This window comes from Plectropomus leopardus, chromosome 13, assembly GCF_026936395.1.
Source record: "Plectropomus leopardus strain MGB_pleo_1.0 chromosome 13, ASM2693639v1, whole genome shotgun sequence".
Lineage (NCBI taxonomy): Eukaryota > Metazoa > Chordata > Actinopteri > Perciformes > Serranidae > Plectropomus > Plectropomus leopardus.
This window is the reverse complement of record NC_142188.1, coordinates 32716116-32738244: the sequence shown is the minus strand read 5'-3', so window position 1 is coordinate 32738244 and position 22129 is coordinate 32716116. Positions and strand designations below refer to the sequence as shown.

The following is a 22129-nucleotide window of genomic DNA, read 5'->3' as shown; positions in this document are numbered from 1 at the left end:
AACGTCCCAAACTTAAAATGTCCTGAAATCCCAGAAACGTCTTAAAATCACAGAAATGTCCTCAAATCCTTGAAACACCCTAAAGTCCTAGAAGCATGAATTTACTGGCAGCCGCTTGGCCAGTAAAGTAGTTTTTTTACAGTTTCCTTACTGTATCTTTAAAAGTATATTATAGGCCTACTGTACATATTTTACAGTTAATTGCTGTAAATTCACAGTAATTTACTGTCAGCAGCTTTGCCACTAAAGTACAATATGTAAGATTCTACAGTATAAATGTCCTAAAATCATAGAAATGTTCTAAAATCACAGAAACATCCTAAAATTCTAGGATTGTCATTAAATCCTCGAAATGTTCCCCTAGAAAAGTCCTTAAATCCTATGAATGTCCTAAAATCCTAAAAGCATACTAAAATCCTAAAAAATGTCCTACAACCATAAAAGCATGATAAAATCCTTTAAAAATATGTCCTAAAATCCTTGAAATGTCCTAAAGTTCAAGAAGTGTCTTAAAATCCTAGAAACATCCTAAAATCCTAGAAATTTCCCCAAATCCTAGAAACATGCTGCAACTGGCCCCTGGCTTCCTGTCACTTTGCAAAAGTGGCCCTCAAGCAAAGCAAGTTGAGTATTCCTGATTTCTCCTCCTTGTTAATTGCTACTATGTCCTCTGAACATGAGCATCTCACTGATTCCTCACATGTGACGTGTACAGGTCATGGATGTGTTACAGCTACAGTACAGGTACTGACAAGACTACCAGCCTTTTATTCACACCCATGGCCTCACCGGTGATGACACAACCATGACTCATGGCACACAGGAATTTAGGACACAGGTTTCTGGATTAATGGGAGCTCATTTGTGATAGTATCAGATTATATTGGTGACTTTTAATGTGGTATATTATTTTCATAAATATATAGTGTTGAGGACTAAGGGTCAATAAAATGTCAGTGTTGGATGGAGACTCGTGAATAGTGGAGCTGAATGATGAATTAACCCGCTGAGGGCTGCTCTTTGTCAAGCTGAGGATGTGACCGGAAATAATACTTGTCTGTTGAGCAGAAACATATTGTAGTCCTATAAAATCCATGTCGTTGAGGTTTATGTTGAAGTATTTGTCCGGAAGTCGTGTGTAATGTGTAGTTTGACACGGGGCACGAGCTGACTCCTTTTTGCCACGTTTCACTTAATGACGTAATCCCTCTCCGGGCTTGACAGGTCGCTGTTGCGGTACCGACGCTCACTCAGTGACAGGGTTATCCACGCATCCACACACATCCCCGTTTATCCGCTTTACGTGTCTCTACAGTCTCATTTCAAAGACAGGGAACCCGTCAAACCAAGTCGTGTATTTAGTGTTGTTCCTGCCTCTGCTAACCAGCTGGCTAATGTTAGCTGTTTCCTGGTTGGAGTTGCAGCCATTTTGGATTTTTACAGAGAAACGGCTAGCCGGTCGGGGTTGTGGGAGTAGTGTAAGCTAGCCATTGCTCCCGTTTTCACCACTAAACACTGCTGTGTATCTACAAACGAGGCACGGGAGACTTTTCACGAGGGGGACACACTATAGAACGAGCCAACAATGAATCCCGAATAGTAAGTATCACTCTGAAGAACGCTGTTACATTTTTTGCTAGCTAGCTAGCTTTGTGCTAACAAGTAAGTTGGCGTTTGCAAATAACTTAAAATCAAGTAAGTTAGCGGCTAACATCAGCTGATACTAGCCTTAATATCCACCTGTGTCTGCCTGGCATACAGTGAACCTTTTACAGGGTTGAATGTTGGTATTAAACATTCACCATAACATCAGTAAATTTGACATTTTTAACACACAACAAAGTGTTCCTTGTGTGGTTGTTAACATGATTTAGCCAGCTGTTGGGCCAGCGGCTGAAGCTTTAGGTTTCGGTTCGCTGCTTTTCACGCTGAGCTGTAACGTTTAAACAGGACAAAGGCTCATTAATTTCGCTAACTGTAACGTTAACCATTCTGTCTGTTTGCGTAACTGTTATTTTCATTTTCATATTTGAACGTTACCGTAATGTCGGTGACATCAGATAGCTACAATTAGCTAATTTGAGTCAGACATTTTCCATCTAAATGAGTCGACAACAAGGGTTCCCTTAATTCTTTTTCTTTTTTTGTAAAAAACGACATAAGTTTTTGAGGGTTATACATGTGTCATTGGAATAGCCTACTCATCCCCCTGCTTCTGCAAACAAACAAATACCATGGCAGCAGTGATCTGTTGTTTACGTGTAGCTAATTGAGTTTCCGTTGTACCTGTCTGGTGTTGGCCATGACTCAGTTGTCAGTCATATGTTCTAGCAGTGCTGAACCAAGCTCTCAGTCATGTGTAGGTCACATGCTATAGGACAAGCCCTCTATTTCACCACAGCAGTGTTGGGCAATCACTCACTACTAGCTGTCTTTGCATTCATAAATGTCGCCATGGGTGCCCAGCTAGCAGAAACCGTTCCTACAACATTGGCTAACCTTACCTACAATTCACAATAATGTTTTTTTTTTTTTAAAACCCTTTTAATCTAATGCATAAGGGACGTTTTGGGAACGTTTATCGTTTCAAATAATGTTCCCCAAAGGTTAAATGCTGACTAAGACGTTGCGTTTTAACTGCAACATTCTGAGGATGTTTTGGTGACGTTAAGAGGTGACAGATCATAGCGTTCTTTTATAAAACATTCCCACAAGAACACGAGAACAAGGGAAGAACATTTTAAGAGCAACATTCTTTTTTTTTATTTATCTGTTTTTATTTATTTATTCACTTGTTTTCTTTCATGTTGGGAAGTGAGGGTGGGATGGGGGTATTTGATCTGTTGTTTAGTAAGTTTAAATGGCACATTCACTGTTGCATCAGTTGTGCTTATTGGACTACTGTATGCCTTTTTTTGTCTTAAAAAAACCTTCAGAAATAGATAGATAGAAATAAAGTTTCAAAAAAATAACATTCAAAACATGTTATTGGGGACTGAGATTACAGACCAGTTTTAATGAAACTTAAATGTAATGTGATATGTTAACAATAAAAAAAAAAAAAAAAATTAATTAAAATTAAAATTAACATTTTTTTATCTTTACAGAGAATGTTACCCTAACTTTAAGAAGAACATTCTGGGAACTAAAAGAAAACTCGACACTGAAAACATTACTAAAATATTGCATTAGTTGTAACATTCTGAAAATGTTTTTAGCACCAAAAATTGCTAGCTGAGCGGACTGTTGAATCTTTAGAGTGCAGTTTTCCTGGTTTCGCAACCAGTTACACATAACTATTCTTAAATCTAAAAACGGCATAGTCCTGTGTTAGCGATATTCAATCCCCATTCCCCTATGCAGACTGCTTAACCTTGTATAAATGATTCACCTTCTTAGGTATTGTCTAAGGAGAGTCACCAAACATGTTTACATGAACATGAATAACCTGTTTATGTTCGGGTTTTTGGAGGATTCCATTTATGTTTTTGATATTCTTTTCCACATTCTGTTAATAAGAAACCAGAATTTGCTTATTGGAGTACTCTTAAAGAAATTGGTAACAACCCAATTCCTCTGTGCTTATAAACAGCATATCCGAAATCATTAAACCTTCATTTAGACTCAATTTAGGGAGAACCTCATTTTCAATTATCCAGAGTATGACAAAAGACATTTAAAAACAATTAGAAAAGCAATCAAATAACTGTGAAAAGGGAAGTAAACTCATACAAAACAACAAACAATGATAGCTATGTAAATAGCTAAAACGATACAGGATAATAAACCGTGGTGTAGAAGTCTAATTTAAAATGTAACAAATTAAGATTATAACTAAGGTTGTTTATGTACATTTAATTGCACTTATTTTCAAAAATTAAGCCCACATTTGAGTTTAGAGTGAAATTCATAATGTTGAATACAAAACCTCTAGTTTAAATGACAATTAGTTGCCTGCAGAAATATCTCATCAAAGGCATATTTTGGATTTTTTCTCTTGAAGTGGATGGTGAATAGACCAGAGTTAGGAGAGTGATAGCAATGAGTTCAGAGAAACATGTTGTGTTGAGCAAGGTAGCAAAGTTGACTCTTGGCCTAGTTTGGAGGCCAGGTTTTTTTAACCTCTTGTTTTGGTGTCCTGGTGATGAATCTGCTGAGTAGTGAGAGGTCAGCCTTTCATTGTCCACAGACATAGTCTTAATGAGGAGGGATTGACTGGACTTTATAACAGTGAGATGGAGGAGCAGAGACACTCCTGGGAGGCTGGATAATTCTAATATGCTCAGCTAATGTGTGAGAAAGAAGTTGTATAGTACTGCTTTTCCTCTCTTGATGCTGTTGGTGTAATATCAGTAAGTTTACTGCTAAGATGATACTGTCATGACAATACTTAGACTCTTACTTAGACTGAAAGTTTTGGGTTGTTAGCATAGAGTGCCCGATATTTTTCTGTAGGCTGATGCAGAAGTTAGCGTCACCCTGGTTCCGTTGTCAAAAAGCCTATAGGATTTTTCCATTGGATTACATAAAAAATAAAGTTCTGTGGCAAACAAATGTTTATGATACTTTCATTTTTTGCTCAGCAGGATACTTATAACAAATGAACATTTTCAGGATTTTTGAAGCCTAAATGCAGTTGCCAGGAGTAAAAAGCTTATGTTAGGGTATAAACAAACTTCACCACAGTCTCATGACGTACATGATGGTGTTCTGTAGTCTAGCTTAGCCATTATTCAGCAACCGCCTTCTTGAAGACACATGAAGGCTACAGAGTTCACAGTGGGGTATTTATGGACATATTGTATGTCCTAGAAAATGTGAATGTCTCTTCAGTATGTATTAACCACAGACCGTATTTCAGGATTCTAAACGAAAGCCCATTCCAAACAAAAAAAACAAAAAAAATTTGACTTTGAGACGAGGGAACCGGGAGTGCTGAAATGCCAACTAATTTTCGAGTTTAGGGACTCCGTTTGACTGGATGAGACATGCTATCAAGGTTCCTTGCTGGGATTTATTTGTAACCAGGACACCAGCATCCTACTTAACCTAGGAGGTCCCTGAAATCAAAAGGAAAGATTTATAGTTATTTTTTTTTTACCAGAGCCCTGGATCTCTGTTCAGGCATTTTAGGAGGACAAGAAAAGGCAGAACACTAGCTGGTCATTAACAAACCAAATATTAGACAGGCTAAGCAGTCTGTACTTGGATAGTGCTTTGTGTGTTTTGGGGGAAGCGAAGGATTATCATTATATTGCCTAATTTAATATGGGTGTGTAATTTTAAGTGATGCAGGAAGGCGTTTGGACTTGTGCGTTGGCTGCAGGCTGTTTAGACCTGCCATGTTGCATGACAGTGTTTAGGTGGTCATTGGTCTGGATAATCTTAATATAAGTAGAGTTCCCTACCCTTAGTGCGTGAACTGTCCACAACAATGCTCTGAAGAGTGAAACCTGAGCATCTGTCACATTGGTCGCATGCCACAGGAGACTACACTGCAAATACTTTCAATCTAAGTCTTAGAATTAACTTAAATGTCCAAGGCCGAGTCCACACTTACACGGGTAATTATGAAAGCAGGGTTTTCCCTCCTTCATTCCCAAAAAAAGACAATTCAAGCACTGTTTTAAAAAAAACTTTTGTCCGAATGAAAATGCAAAAACACATTTGAAGTTCTGCCAGAAGCCAAACCAACAGGTGGTGATATAATTAGGGCTTGGTATTGTTTGTAACATATCAATTCCAATTCTGCTAATCATTTCTGGTTTTTAAAGATTCTTGATTGCAATTCTTTGAGGGGTGGAGTCAAAACAGGTCACCTGTTTATTTCACACAAAAAAACTTTTACACGATTCATATTTACACAACTTATCCTTCAACTCCAAAGATATAGCAGGATAAAGGACAAATTGTAATTTGTTTTTTTAATCTTTCTTTCAAAAATGACCAGTAAATCTACCTTGAACCTTGTATATTCAATCACAGGGCTGAGCAAGATAAACATGTATGTCATATCTAGAAATGTTACTGGATATTATAATATTGTTATATGGAATAAATTGTCTTTTTTTTCTCCTGATTTTAAAGGTTGCATTACAGTAGAGTGATGTACTTACCTTACTTATCTGACATTTCTATTTGTTTTAATACTGGCCTTTACAGGCCAAAATAAAATATTAAAATATATAAAATATTAAAATATTAAATTAAAAAATAAAATATTTTCATGTTATAACAGGATATTTTCACATTATATACTGCACACAAACATATAACATTAGAACAAGAAATGTATATAGTTATAACAAAATACTAATTATCTCATTTTAGTGAAGCATCTCAGACTGGTAACCCATAAAAAGCAGCAGATTGGTTGAGTCATTTCAGCACAAAATTTCATGCCACACCTTTGTGCACCTAATCTTCAAATTCATCATCAAGCTAAGTTTTAGAAGGTTTTTTTCTGGTTTTGGGAGGCATGAGGTCTCGTTTAGGAAGCCAGAACTGGAGTAATCCAGATATGTTTCTTCAATAGTATAATAAGCTGTTACATAGTCCCAATAAATATAAATCAGACCAGGGAGAAGAGATGCAACATGTGCTTGTTTTCCCGGATCCTTTCAGCCGGCTCTATATGTCCAGTCACATGATCAGGCAGCTTCCTGCACTACCTTCAGAAATGTGCCTGAGCTCAGCAGGGTTCATTGTCCTCAGTGTTTCATTTCCTTGTAAAATGCTGACCTTTCAGCCACGCTGCCAAGTGATGTAATGACACTTAATGCTGATAGACATATTTTAATGTAACTGAACATCAGTGATTGTCCTCCTGCATCATCTAACTGAAACTGACATTAAATCAAAAAGCTGCAGGGTTTTTAAAACATGTCCCATCACCGCTATGAATGAGCAGTGTGACATCTTGAATCAGACATGTGTTCCCAGGCGTTTACCACGGCACCCAATTATGAAGTGAAATGGATAATCTTTAACCCAGCTCACTTGGTTAACAATTTCAGAATATCCTCTAACTAAAGTTTGTCTTACTTTTCCCTCACAGTGACTATTTATTCAAGCTGCTCCTGATCGGTGACTCTGGTGTTGGAAAGTCTTGCCTTCTTCTCCGGTTTGCAGTAAGTTTCACCTAAGGGTAGAACATACAGAAAATGTGTATTAGCTCCATCTCCCCTTAAACACTTCAGTATTCAGTCGTAGAGTATTTTAGGGGGAACTATGCAGTTAAACATCAGTATCACTGCTGTCTTCACTTGGTTTCTCATTAACTCATAGAGAAACCGTTGGACCTGGATATGATGCTCTACATGTGCAGACTGAAGCAGTTCACTTGTAACTCATTCATTCACTGTGTAACATGCCCCAGTTTGTATACCATTGAAACCTTCACTGTACCAACACCTTCAGGCTGTACTGAATGATTTATCAATATTAAATCAATATCATGATATGAGGCTAGATGTCATCTTAGGTTTTGGATCTTGGTATGTCGTAAGTGTTGTGTTTTTCTGGTTTTAAAGGCTGCTTTACAGTAAAGTGGTGTCATTTTTTAAACTTACCAGATTGTGCTACCAGTTGTTTAATAAGATCAGAATGGCAGACTTTGATAATAAAAATGGATGTGTTGTCTCCAACTTAAGCACTGACAAGTTTATCACGGAGATGCGAGTGAGGGGTAACCTAACCACAGTCCTTTTCTCATACCCCTTTCCCACCAAAAAAATCGAGCATGCATGTGGGTTTTTCAGACATGGGTAAATGTTTTACTAGTTTTACAGTATATATTGTTCTTTGCTGCTTATCCTGTTCACTTCTGACAACTGTAATAATTCAAATTACCCCTCTGTGAGACTAATAAAGGATTATCTTATTTTATCCTGGTTACCTCTCTTCCTATATCTCTTATTCAGTCTGTCTTTGAAACTCAGTGCAGACTAACTTGTTGTAGTACTGCTTAGGAGAAGACGGGGTAATTACTGACAGCAAGTCATTGTATCTCGCCAGTTGAGCTGAAATTAGCATATCCACCCGCTTGCTGTGTTCCCATTGGAGCTGGAGACGGTAAAAATCTGCGTACTGCAGAGTCATTTGACTTAGGTGTGAATGTACGCATTCTCATTGCATTAAAAAAAATAGAAATTAAAAAATCAGCAAACTTTCTTTTGCTGCCGTCACATAGGTTAGTAATGAAGGATGGTCTCCAGAGCCACTCTCCTCCCTCTCATTTCCACTCCTGTCTGGTCAGCAGATGTTGTATCAATCATATTCTAAAATTATATGTTATTGTTGGGCCCTGCAGTCATTCAGAAAAGGCTCTTTGAGACTCTAAGTCCTTCAAAAAATGAGGAAACACCTACATTTGGAGCAAAACAATATGAAGCCAAGATGTGAAGCAATTTTTAGAAATTTGAGAAATCAAAACAGAAAACAGGGAATGTGAGAAGTAAGTAAAACAGAATCTGGAAAAAATTAAACAGTATTATGGGGCCCTAAGCTTTGTCAGTACTTAAGGCCCACACCTTCTGTCTAATGGGCTCTTCCTCTTCTGTAGTCCTCCACTGGTTTTCACATCATAATTGCACACAAGGAGAAGAAGCACACACACAAACACATGTGTATAAATATGTATGTAACACATTGTTTGTTAATAAACTGTGTTAATTTAACTCTTTTGACTCTGCTCCCAAATGTCTTTGTGTACTCCTGAGGGAAAAAGTTAGCATCGAGTCCAGACCGCAGCTACCTCCCACTAGTGCTAGTAGTGACCAGTGCAGTGTGTGTGTGTGTGTGTGTGTGTGTGTGTGTGTGTGTGTGTGTGTGTGTGTGTGTGTGTGTGTGTGTGTGTGTGTGTGTGTGTGTGTGTGTGTGTGTGTGTGTGTGTGTGTGTGTGTGTGTGTGTGTGTGTGTGTGTGTGTGTGTGTGTGTCTGTCTGTCTGTCTGTCTGTCTGTCTGTCTGTCTGTCTGTCTGTCTGTCTGTCTGTCTGTCTGTCTGTCTGTCTGTCTGTCTGTCTGTCTGTCTGTCTGTCTGTCTGTCTGTCTGTCTGTCTGTCTGTCTGTCGAGGAGAGGGAAGTGAGCAGGATGTGTGAGCCCTCTAACTGTGACTGTTTCTCTCTGCAGGATGACACATACACAGAAAGTTACATTAGCACTATTGGTGTGGACTTCAAAATACGAACCATAGAGCTTGATGGAAAGACCATTAAACTTCAGATTGTAAGTATCCTATTGCTTCACTTTCACTTTCACCAACCATGGCTCACTCAGTCAAGTTTTCTTTTTTTTTTTCGTCTTTGGACATTTGTCTGCCCATTATTCTGGTTTTTCCTCTTGTCAACAAAGCCCATTGAAAACCTCTGTTCTTTGTTTTGTTTTGGGTTTTTTTGAAAACTTTATTTTCTTATTTTCAAGTTATTGAACAGATGTACAGAATACATAAACAACCATAGCGCAGGACAGAAGTAATAATACTAGCCCCCCCTTCAAGGCTCAGGAAGAAAAAGAAACAAAAAGTAAAAAACACACACAAAAAGAGGCACAAAACTAGACTAGTGGTAATATGTTAAAGATGGCCGTGTGCAAATCAGGTGTTTTAGTCCATTTTCAAATATGAGAGAATACTTCAAATGACGACCGCAGTAACTGTTGAGGGAGTTGAGGCAGTGTCTCTTAATACTTTCTAACTTCTTTACCCTGTCTGTGGCTCTCAATCCAAGCCCACTGGTTCCCACTCAGGATGCAGAAGTTACTCAAACAGGATGACATGCATTTGTTAGGCTCTATTTTCAACTGCGGATAATCTCATTAATATGTATTAAACTAATTAATACCCATTTGTTTCTGTATTGAGTATTCAGGGAGCAGGATGGTGTATGTGGGATTGAGTCTAAATATGTGTGTTCATGGTAATGAAGGAGACCAGTGTCAGCCAGGAAAACAGTGTAGCCCTCTGATGTGTTTTTAATGGTTTTTAACAACAATAGAGCTCTATAGAGATCAGACTGCCACATACTGGTACTCATCAAGATGTCAAGGCCGCACCTCTTGTTGGAGGACAGAAAACGTAAATCCTGTGGATGACAATGCAGTGTGACATGTGTTGGGATTATTAATAATAATTTGACACATTTTCTATGATTATTTCTGTTAAAATAAGCATTTTTATAGAAATGTTTAATAATCCAGGATGCAAACTTGTCACCTCTGGGCAAAAATAACTGTTTTGAGTCTCTGAGGACAGAGTCACGCAAATATAACAGTGTCAGTTTTTGGCTACACTCATGCCTGAATGTTAGAATCTCCCACAGTAGCATTATGATAGCCTTAGGGTATGTCATGCTTGGGGCTGTGAATTTAGTAATCGTAGCAATCACAATTTAGATCTAACGTTAAGTCTAACGTGAAGTGTCATTACCACTAAATCTAACATTATTGTACTTGTTATTCCAATTCCACTCCATTACTAACTTAAGCATTCAGGGACTTGTTGACAATAAAACATAAAACTACAACAAAAAGCACATCACTTACTAAACACAGAATAAAATACTGCACAAAGTGCATCACAAGTCAAGATGATGCTGGTCTTGAGACTGGTCAGTGGCACAGAAGAAGAAGATATGTCACACTTTGATACACACATAGTCCTTGGTAGTAAATGCATTAACTGTTGGTCTGTCTCAGAACATGACATTTGTTGACAAGAAGAAAAAATACAGGATAGTAACAGCGTTTTTTTTTGTTTGCTTGTTTTTAAACAAATAGGAATAAGCAACTATTGTATTGCCATTCTACAATGCAAATTTGCACAGTGAAATAAGAATTGATGAGCTATGAATGCTACTTGTGGTTATCATGGCTTTCAGTGGATGATTTTTAATGTCCCAGGAGACTTTTAGACTCTTTCAAGAATAAATGACAGTGAATAAATAATGATGACATCAATAATAAAATGAATAAATTCAGTGATTTCTATCACCAGCAGCTCAGCTTTTACATTTGTCTTTCTACACAACTAATGTGATACCATTATATCCCCATGAAAGATGCTTTTGCTGTGCATTACCTCCGACTCTGTGCACCTGTAGCTGGAGGCTCTCTGCTCTAAGACAGAGCCGTTATCGGCTTCTTTTAGAAAGCAAGAATTAAGCTCTCAGTTGAGCCCAATGGCAGTAAGATCTAGACAGCCATGTTCTCTTTTTCATGTTTATTTTCCTGATATTGGCACCTTGTGCTCAGCTAAACATTTTAATTACCTTAAACCAGCCGATGGAAACAATAGATTTTCTACTTGTTGCCACATTTGTAACGCCGGCTCTTACTTCCTTTGATTGTGGAATGTAATGATTATGTGTAATGATCACAGTCAGCGCAAGTAATCACAGTTAGGCCTGTGGCAGTTATGTCGTAATTGCCACAGTTATAATGTTTGTGTTGACCTTTAAAAGCTGTAAATGTGCTGTTGCTTTTGTCTTTGTTAAAATAAACTGTCAAACCCAGTCATCAACTGTATTCATGTGTCTCCTGTGACAGTGGGATACGGCGGGGCAGGAGAGGTTTCGTACAATCACATCCAGCTACTACAGAGGAGCTCATGGTATCATTGTAGTGTACGATGTCACAGACCAGGTCAGTATAACGGCACTCCATTTCATACCTTTTACAACAATCATTTGATACACTAGGAGATTAGATTTTGCCTCAAGAGGACATGTTATTTTGTTCATTGATAGCTTAACTTTCTACCATAACGGTGAGACAGAATCGTACTGACGAGTCATTGCTCTTCTCTGATGAGGGGAAAGAAGTCTGTCTTCCTCAGTGGATTTTCACTGTGCGAAGTTTGAAGAGATGTTTACTGTTGATGTTTTTGTCTGCTAACACGTTGTTTGCTATATAAAGGTCTGTTTTTGCTCCACACGAAATATTGTGACATGACGTCAGGTCTATATAGAGAACCCCTTTAATGAGTCCTAAAACCTAGAAATGCGTTAACATTTTAGCACCTCTGGTTACTTTGTCTTAAAGTCAATGGATTTTTTGAATGGGTCTGCAATGATTCAAAATCCTATGGAAAAATCCCATAGACTTTTTGACAAGGGACCCAGGGCAACTTTAGCTTCCCTTTAGTTATCCCTGGTGCACTCTATTAGGCCAGGGATAGACAACATCTGTTTTTAAGGTTGGGTTCCAGGAAGACTGAATTCAGCAACTGGATATTGCTTGATAACACATGATGTATCTTGAAATTATTCTTCAAGACCTGTAAAGCCTGATGTAATATGATAGTGTTCAGTTGTAATTGAGTGAAGTGTTCATACTAACTTTGCTTTGTGGTGTCTCGATTGTTTGATAAAAGTGGTCCACACATGAAGCCTTATGGTAGCTCAGAAAGCTCATTGTGTCCACTGGGTCCTTGTATTAAAATTTAACTGATGCTCTACCACATGAAGTCCTAACACAGTAGAGAGAACTTCTAATTTTTATTTTACAATCAAGAGATGGTTTAACAAGAGATGGTGGAACTAGACGTAGTTCCCCCGAAAACCTTGTGATGGAGGTGGTTCAATTTAAACAAAGTTCCATACAGTTACAATTATCCAGAGCTAAGAAAAAGTGAAAAAGAACGTGTCAACACCTGCTTCGGACTCCACGTAACTCCACCATATCTTGACTTTAGATACATACATGTAATATAATAAAGCTTTCAGGTTAAGATTTTTTTAATGTTTTTTTCATAAATCTGTGCTATTTGCCACCATTTACTTCAGGCTTTGCCCAACTCAGAATTATGCCAGTTAAATCAGATTCAGCAGTTCAGTACAAACATTAGACTTTGTTTTGTGTTTTTTTGATTTTAAGTTTAAAAGCGTGAACGAGGCTCAGTGGGACATTCAGTGTGACAGAGGTATTTTTGTAATGTAGAAAACATGGTAACTGCACTAATAACAGGTTGGAAATGTGCAACAACATTTTTGCCAAATTTAGATATCAAATAAAAGCCAGAAACTGTGTGGTACTAAAATCACCACTTCAAAGCAGAGGTCAGAAGGTAACGTTTTTGAGTGCAAAGTCACTCTTCCTCCATAAAGCTGCCTGCATGTCTGCAGCTGTTTGTAACTAAAAGTAGTATCAAAGTCAAGAGCACTCACTCAGCAGCAGAAATTTGGGGATCTAATGTACACTGCACAGCACAGTGAATAGCAAACAAAAATAAAACAGCTGTTTCAACTTGAAGTAGCCTCAGTCAACTGAGGGGTCTCCAACTGATGATTCAAATTTCTAGATTTCAAGAGGCAGCCCTGTACGTCTGTATGTGGGTTACACAAATATTCATCAAATATAGCTAAATCCTGTCCCACTGTGGTCTGATACACACAGAGAGAGAGAGATTCTGGCCAGATATCTTAAACTACAGGAAAACTGAGCACTCACATAGCAACAAAAAAAATCATAATAACCTTTACCAGTAAATTGTTGATGGAGTAGTGCAGTGCTCGCACTGCCTCATATGTGGCTGTTCTAATCAATGACGAACAGGTTTCTTTCTTGGTCGAAAATCTCCAAAACACCACATAAGCTTGATTTTGGTCAAATCTTACTAATATTAATGGCACAAGCAAGTACCATATATAAAGACACAATACCAACTGTGACGGCAAAAAAAGGTTATTAAAAAAAATAGCGGTTTTGGACATTCAAGGAAGAAAGAAAGTTTGAAGCCCCAACTGTAGAAGTGAAAGCATTTCACCTCTGAATGGATCCAGAGCTTGTGTGCAGAGCTCGGAGTTCGTAATATCTCAGATAGTGTTCTGTCCTTGAAATGTTTCAGACTGATTACTTGACAAAAAAAAATGCCGTAAACCAGGGAGCACTGCTCTTAAAACGCAACCATATTGTATCAAAAGTGTGAAAGCTGCTGATGTCCCACAGCAGATTGAGCTCAGTGCTAATGTGGAACTGTTTACGGTTTTAGGAGTCCTTCAACAATGTCAAACAGTGGCTACAGGAGATCGATCGCTACGCCAGTGAAAATGTCAACAAGCTATTGGTTGGGAACAAGTGTGACCTGACGACGAAGAAGGTGGTGGATTACACAACAGCAAAGGTAAGGTGCCTGGTTTTTTTATTTATAAGTGCTTGGGCCAAATCGGGTATTCAGCAATGCACATTTCATTCATTTTTTTTTAATACTTACATTTTTGTTGAAAAAACAACATTTACATAGAGACATAAACATTAAACATATAATTTCACCCACAATAACAATAACAACAACATTACCTAAAAAGGAAATCTACCTAGTAACATGGGGGTGTCCTCTCTTACAAATTTGTGATGCGTCGCCCTGATCTGAAACTAGATCTCCTAATCTGTGGCGTCATTTACTTTTCTTTTATACTCAACCCGTTTTTCCCACTTTGATTAAAATTTCCCTCCTGGACCCCCAATGTGTGTGTGTGAATCTTTCCATCTCATATCTTTCCTCTACTACACCCAGCCATTGCTCCTTTTAGGTGGGTCAGCTCTGCACCATGCCCTCGTTATGGGTTTCTTGCTGGCTGCCAAGAGTACCTTTATCAAGTGTCTGTCCCGGCCCTGAGTGTTTTCCTGTGTCAAATTCCCCAGGTATAACACCAGGCCAGTCTGAGGCACCTCATAGCCTAATACCCCCTTTAATACTCCCCATACTCCTTCCCAGTACTCCCTTAACTTTTGGCATTTCCAAAATATGTGTGTGTGCACCACCCCCTCCTGTCCACATAGCCACCAGGACACACTCTGTTCTGGGGCGTACCTCCCTTTTGTCTTTGGGGTTATGAAGAATCGTACAACATTCTTCCAACTGAACTCCCTCCATACTCTTCACCCGGTGGTTGAACCAGTCTTCCTCAGTTATCTCAGTTCCATGTTCTCTTTCCCACTCTTCTGTTATATACAGGGTTGAGTTTCCCATACTCTTCAACAGAGCCTGGTACAGAGCTGAGGTCACCCCTCCCATTTTCCCTTTATATGCATCAATAATTACTTTAATTACCCCATTCTGCTCAGTGTTCTTATCTATTCTTATTTCCCTTCTATAATAATCCCTTGCCTGTAGATACCTAAAATAGACGGTTCTGTCCAATTCAAATCTATCTTGTTAGGTTCTGAAAACTTTGCATTTCATCTTTTTCTATCTTTATACATATTGCTGTGATGCCTTCTCTGGCCCATCTCTTAAAGCCCTGATCTTCTTTTCTCGGCTGAAATTTATTATCATACATCAACCACCTTAAAGTCTTTGTCTCTTTGTCTAGTTTGTATCTCCTTATTATTGTATTCCAAATATTTAGGGTGAATTTGGTAATTGGGTCCAGTAGGCTTTCCTCTGTCCTATATAATTCTGTCCCTGGTGGTGCTTGGATCTGATAGCTTTCTACCTTAGTTTCAATGTCTTTCCATTTGACTACATAATCCTCATTACACCAGCATGCTACGGCCCTGATCCGTGCTGTATAGTAATAGTCGTTGAGATTTGGCTCCGCCATTCCTCCTCTCTCTTTGGGTAGTTGCAGAGTCTCAAGTCTAATTCTGCCCCCCCCACAAATAAATCTTGAGATCCCTTTGTCCCACTCCATAGATAGTTTTGTGGTACAGATATGGGATGAGCAAAGAATGATAAAGGTACAACAACCTTGTGTCCCTCTTGATGTTGTGTTGGTCTGTGTGTAATTTGCATTATATAATTTGTCTACCCCTTTTGTGATGCTCACCCTTAAGTATTTAATCTTGTCCATGTCCCACCTAAATTTGTATTTATCTTTGATCACTATTGTTGGTGTGTAATTTAGAGCCAATCACTGTGTCTTTGTCACATTAGGTTTGTACCCTGAGTATTGTCCATGTTCCTCCAGTAAATCCATAAGTCTTGGGAAAACTCACATCTGGCTGTCCTATATATGATATCACGTTGTCCGCAAATAGGCCCACTTTGTGTTCTGTACCTCTTACCTCTATTCCCTTAATATTGTGGTTCTGCCTATTTGCTTGGGCAAGTGTTTCTATAAACATATCAAAAAGTGTCGGGGATAGACAGCAGCCCTGCCTCGTCGACCTCTCTAACTTTATCCGACCAGTCAGACTACTGTTCATCTTCACTCGTTATACAATGATGTGATACATTTAACAGACTTCTCATTAAAGCCAAACTTTCTTAAGACATTACACAGATATGTCCATCCCACACTATCAAATGCCTTCTCTGCGTCCATGCTAACTGCACTGCACTTTCTCCCCTCTTTTGGGCCTCCTCCACTATATGAATTGTTTTCCTTATATTATCCTGTGCCTGTCTCCCTCTGGTAACACCAGTCTGGTCCTCCTCTATAATGTCAGGCATAAATGTCTCAAATCTTTTGGAAAATATTGAGGTATATATTTTATAATCTACATTAAGTATGGATATTGGTTGAAAGCTACTACACAGTTCTCTATCCTTGCCTTCTGTAGGAATTATGGAAATTATGGCTTCTTTCCAGGATGGGGGAATTTTGCACTCTTTCATAGTATATCTAATTATCTATCTAAATTTAGTATATCTAAATGATGCTAACATTATGGGGCTTAATTCCTGTCTAAATATCTTATAGAATTCAGATGAGAACCCATCTCTTTCTCCGTAATATCAGAGTTCAAAATTCTGTTCTGTTCTTCCCCTATTGATGGCAGATCCAGCCCCTCTAAAAATGTTTTTATACTCCCTTCATCTGCTGCACCTGGCTGTGTGTATAATTCCTTATAGTACTCCTCAAATACCCTCTATATTTCCTCAGGTTCTCTCAATAGTTCCTTGGTTTTGGGTTTCTAATCTAATCTTATGTTTAGTGTTTAATGTTTGTTGTGTCCTTATCCTTCTGGCCAGTAATCTACTTGCTTTGGATCTCCCTTCATAGTATGCCTGCTTCACAAGCCTAGCTTTCTTTTCCACCTCTGTTAATAATACCTTATCACTCACTCTAGTTTCCTTAACCTTCCCTAGTGATGTTAATGTTGTCTCTCTAACTCCTTTAATTGCCCATTTAAGTTTTGATATAGTTCCAGTCTGTTTTTTTGAGGAGTGCTGTTTGCGCTGTTAATTTCCCTTTTACCACTGCCTTCAGTGCATCCCACAGAATGGTCGGGTCCACTTCCCCGTTGTCATTTTCCTCCCTATATCTGATTATATCTTTCTTTATTTCTTCCACTAATCACTTATTATTCAATAGGCCCACTTTTAACTCCCAGACTGTGTTCCTCTTTCTACCGATAAGGTTTACTGTTAGGTACACCGCACTATGACCAGACAAGTCTGTTACACCTACCCCACAGTCTTTCACCTTGTGTTTGTCTCCCGTTGTGATAAAAAAGTAGTCTATCCTAAAGTAAGTTGAGTGTGGATGTGAATAATGTGTGTAGTCTCTATCTAGTGTATGCATATCCCTCCATATATCTGTGAGTCCCAGTTCTTTCAGTTGTAAATTCATATATCCAGTGATATGTGTCCTAGTCTTCTTTGTGCTCGTTGTATACAAATCATAATTTAATACCATATTGAAATCCCCCCCATGGATCAAAATTCCCTCCATTTCTGCCGCTATATTAAACACAGCTTTGAAAAATTTCTTTTCACTGTCCGGCGGTGCATATACATTTATTAGGGTAACCATTTGTCCTTCCATCTTCCCCTTAACCAGCACATATCTCCCCTCTCTGTCATTTATTTCTTTGTTTATTTCAAATTTTACTGAATTTCTAATTAGTATGGCCACCCCTCTCCTATGACTTTGCTGAAATGAACTATAAAATGTATTGCTGTAACCATATCTTTTCAGTTTTCATGTTCTTGTGATGATAGGTGAGTTTCATAAAAATGACCTGCACCTCCTCCTTTCTAAATTTTGTCAGTACTTTCCCTCTTTTTATCAGATTGTTCATACCATTGACATTTAACGACACCATTTTGATACCCCTACATTGCATCACATTTTCCTTTAGTGCGTCTTTCTGTTCCCCACGTCACAAAACAAAAACAATGAAACAACAGCAACTGCAACCGTTTAAAGCTGCCTACCGTCTCATAGTCATACCGGAAGTCTCAATTCATTCATCTTTATTGAATTTTGAATACAAATACTGCACACCTTTAGTATTCAGTGTTTCCTATAGAATTAGGGTGAATGTGTAGCGGTACCTTCTCTGTCCCCTCTCGAAATTCATTTTTTTGCAGGTCCACAAGTGCAGTGCAGGTGTACCTCTCCATGAGGTTTTTTTTTTCCTCAGCAGTAGTTTGTGACATGCGAGGCGAATAATTGATCTGTTCAGAGCTGATCAGATGGATGAGAGTAGCAGCTGCTGTGCGTGAAAGCAAACTTTTAGTCACAACACAATGAATAGTCAAGTTTCACTTCACTTTTCACCACACCTAATGTTCCGCTGCTTCATCTGTGCCCAGAGTATACTCTGTGCTCAGAGTGTGGAGCGATGAGTATCCAGATGGTATATATATATTTCATAGGTGCTTATAATTAGGGGTCGACAGATTACAGGCCTGTATGATATTTGTCATTTTACTGGTTGTCTGTATCTGTGTTTTATTTTAATTATTTCCAATTCAGTTGATCCATTAAAAACTGCAAAGAAAGTGTCAGCATGGAAACTTTGACTTTGTAAAACTTCAGGGAGCTATTTTTATCTATTAATTTTTATTTAAATTTTAACTTTATAAAAAGAAAGTTGCAGTGAACTTGCTGTCTTTGATGTTGAAAGTTTGTTAAATTCCAAATTCTAAATACTGACAAAGATTTTTTTTTTTATTGTAAATGCATATCTGTTCCAAATATCTGTAATCGGTCTCGTTAACTACTACTAATAATTGGTATCGGCCCTGAAAACAAATATCCGTCGACCCTTTCTCCTGATGATCTGTCCAGCTTCAAAAATAGAAAATGTACCAAAATGGTCTTTGCATCAGCATGACATGTATATTGAAAGATGAACTCTTTAAGTTAGCCTAAAATGGCTAACTTAAATTTTTTTGCTGAAAATGAGAAAGACCGCTATGTCAGGGAGGGCTACGTACAACCCAGAGTCACAAGCACCTCTTATCAGTATTAGAGCTATTCCAAGGTATTATGGAGTGCTTCAAGCAGCACTAAAAACATCACCGTTATCTGACAGGGTTATCAAAGAGTTATACTTTGTCCTACATTGTGTTGACTGAAGCGGCCCATACAACTGACAGGATATCTTTTCTGTGTAACGTTGGTTTCTCATCCCTGTTATGTCACGTGATGTTTATTATGTTATCATTTTTCCCCACCATTTCATATTTTGCTTTGCACATATACAATAAGAGCCTCACAACTGCAAAAAATATGCCTAAACTTATGTTTTCCTCCATGTGTGCAGGAGTTTGCAGACTCTCTGGGCATTCCCTTTTTGGAAACTAGCGCCAAGAACGCCACCAATGTGGAGCAGGCCTTCATGACCATGGCTGCTGAAATCAAGAAGAGGATGGGCCCTGGGGCCACGGCTGGCGGAGGGGAGAAGCCCAACGTGAAGCTGACCCCCGGCACTACTGTCAAGCCTTCATCAGGAGGATGCTGCTGAAAGAGAAACCACTTCCACTTTGCCCTCCTCTCGTCCCAACTCCTGCCCCTCTTTACTTCAGGCCTGTCAGCCTGGCCGCCATCCCCTCTCAAAGTCCACTGTGTCCCAGCAACGCCCCACCAAGAGTAGACAGGACAGGGAAGACATGCTCCTCATGTCTGTGTGAGAACAAGATAAAGTTGCCTGTATTTGTACTGTACATAGTATAGCCGCACTACCAAAAACAAATAAAGCATCCTTCTTGTCATACTGTCCTGTTATTGATGACTAATTCTACAGATAGGTGATGATTCGGCCCGGCCCCGACCCCCCTCCATCAGCCCCCATCTCAGACCTCTCAGAGACTACTCTTTTATTTGGCCCTCTGAATGCAGGCTCATGAGAACTGTGTGTCTGTGTGTGTGTGTCTGTGTGTGTCTGTGTGTGTGTGTGTGTGTCTGTGTGTGTGTGTCTGTGTGTGTCTGTGTGTGTGTGTGTGTGTATGTGACTGTTTCTCTGCATTCCTTCAGCGGGGTTGGTAAATGAATCTGTTTCATTAAGGTTTCTGTTTGTTTGGACCTTTTTCTGTCATTTCTCGTTTTCCTTCAATGATTATTTTTGCTGTTTCTGTCAGCATGTGTCCGTCAGTCTGTCTCCATTTGAAGGTGTTTTTTATTTTTCTCACCAACCTCTGCACCGCAGTGTCTCACTTTGCACCATCTTAAAGTCTAGTGCAACAATGTATGTATATGTACATAAAGATTATGTACGTCTATACATATATTTAAAATCTGATTGCCAGTTCTGTAGTGTTCAGTTACTTTACTGTAAACTCATAAGTTGATCTTACTTTAAAAAATCAAGGAAACAGATTTCCTTGATAAAAGTAGATAAATATAACTATTAGTTTTATGTTTATTTCATTTCTAATTGTTAAGTCTGCTTAAAGTGTAGTTATATTTACTTAATTTTGTGCAGTTGTTTCAACTTAAAAATGATGAGTGAAATAAACTTGTTCTTTACAAGTGATAGCAACTTTAGTTTTAAAGTAAACAAGGTTAGTCAGACTTAACTGAACAGTTTAATGCTTTTTGTGTCATGAACAAAAGGATTTTGCATGTGGAGGAGTTAAACAAGTTTAATGGAATGTTTTATTTATTTTGCACGTTGAAGCTTAATTGAGTATTGATATTTGTGATAAAATATCAGATTCAGAAATCTAAGAGAAAGATTTCATATTTCTTTTTTTAGAAGGCTTAAAAGTTGATTTGTTTTGATTGTATAATTTTGTTTGTTTCCACAAATACTGCTCTTGTCTTAAGATGTTCAGAATTGCATTTTGTAAAATAATCCTGTGAACTAATCATTCTTTGTTGTCCTCACTTCAGTTAATACAACTGTTATGTCAGACTAACTTTGTTGGATTAAGCTGCTATCACTTGGAAAGAACAAGTTAATTTCACTTGTTATGTTTAAGTTGACTTAACCAAATGAGGTAAATACAACAAAAATTTAAGTAAATCTAATAAATAAATATAAAGTAAATGTGAAGTAAAATAGTTATGTTTAGTTACCTTTGTCAAGATAATTGGCTTCCCAGACTTTTTAAAATAACATCAACTTGTCCGATTTGACAGCGTTCTTGAGATCGTCTTGACTCTTTCTCTCTGCATAAAATTTGTGGCTGAAGACAACTTGTAAGTTTGTTGCTCAACATGTAACACTTCAACTGAAAATAAATATTGTACTACCAGACTGTATGAAACGGGACGACCTGTCTGCGATTCTTGGTGAGATGTGTAGAAAACCTGTTTGAATTATTTATTCTGCATTCATTTGGCAAGTCGACTGCCAGTTACGTAGGGTCTGTTTGCAAATTGCTGTGTAATCTCAGTACAGAATTGCATATATAAAAAAACAATGTTCTCTTGTTTTCATAATAAAGGCAACTGAATTCAGTTTGAAAGGAACTCTGGGACGAGTGTTTGCTGTATGAATGTTAGAACAGAGCTCTATTGTGCAGCTGTATATGAAGGTCAGGTCACAACACAATGGCCATAAATGTGTGTATGTGAACACACTCATTAGCTAGTTAGCATCGGTCACAAACTGCAGCAGTGTGGCCCAGTTTCAGCTAAATCCAAGTCAGCAGATTTCACAGGAAATTCCTCAAAGTTCCAGTTTACATAACTGACTGAGGGAACAGGCTGAGCGTCCGTTAGCGTCAGGAGAGAGGAAGCATCTGAGGGGCACTTCTCGAAAACATGTGGAACATGCCACTATAGAGAAACACAGTGATGTCCGTGTGATCAGACTTCTCTCAAACCTTCGAAACAAGTATGATTCACCCAGCGTTTAACCGTCCACTGAGAAAAAGCTGTTGGAAGTGAAACCTGTGATGATTACTGCAATTATTCCTACATTTGGAAGATCCATATCAGGGCTGTCAGTGGTTCATTTTTTAAATTGCAATCAATTGTAGAATTTTAGTAGTTAATCAAGATTAATCGC

At 38.3% G+C, this 22129-nt stretch overlaps 1 protein-coding gene across 1 annotated transcript; it reads left to right on the top strand.

The window, feature by feature from the left end:
* The first annotated feature begins 1195 nt into the window (after positions 1–1195).
* LOC121954202 (ras-related protein ORAB-1-like) lies at positions 1196–21588 on the top strand. The gene is made up of 6 exons (XM_042501540.2): positions 1196–1599; positions 7058–7130; positions 9131–9226; positions 11543–11638; positions 13986–14117; positions 19439–21588. The coding sequence occupies exons 1-6, from the start codon at positions 1586–1588 to the stop codon at positions 19637–19639; spliced, it is 612 nt and encodes a 203-aa protein (XP_042357474.1). The 5' UTR covers positions 1196–1585; the 3' UTR covers positions 19640–21588.
* Positions 21589–22129: the final 541 nt, after the last annotated feature.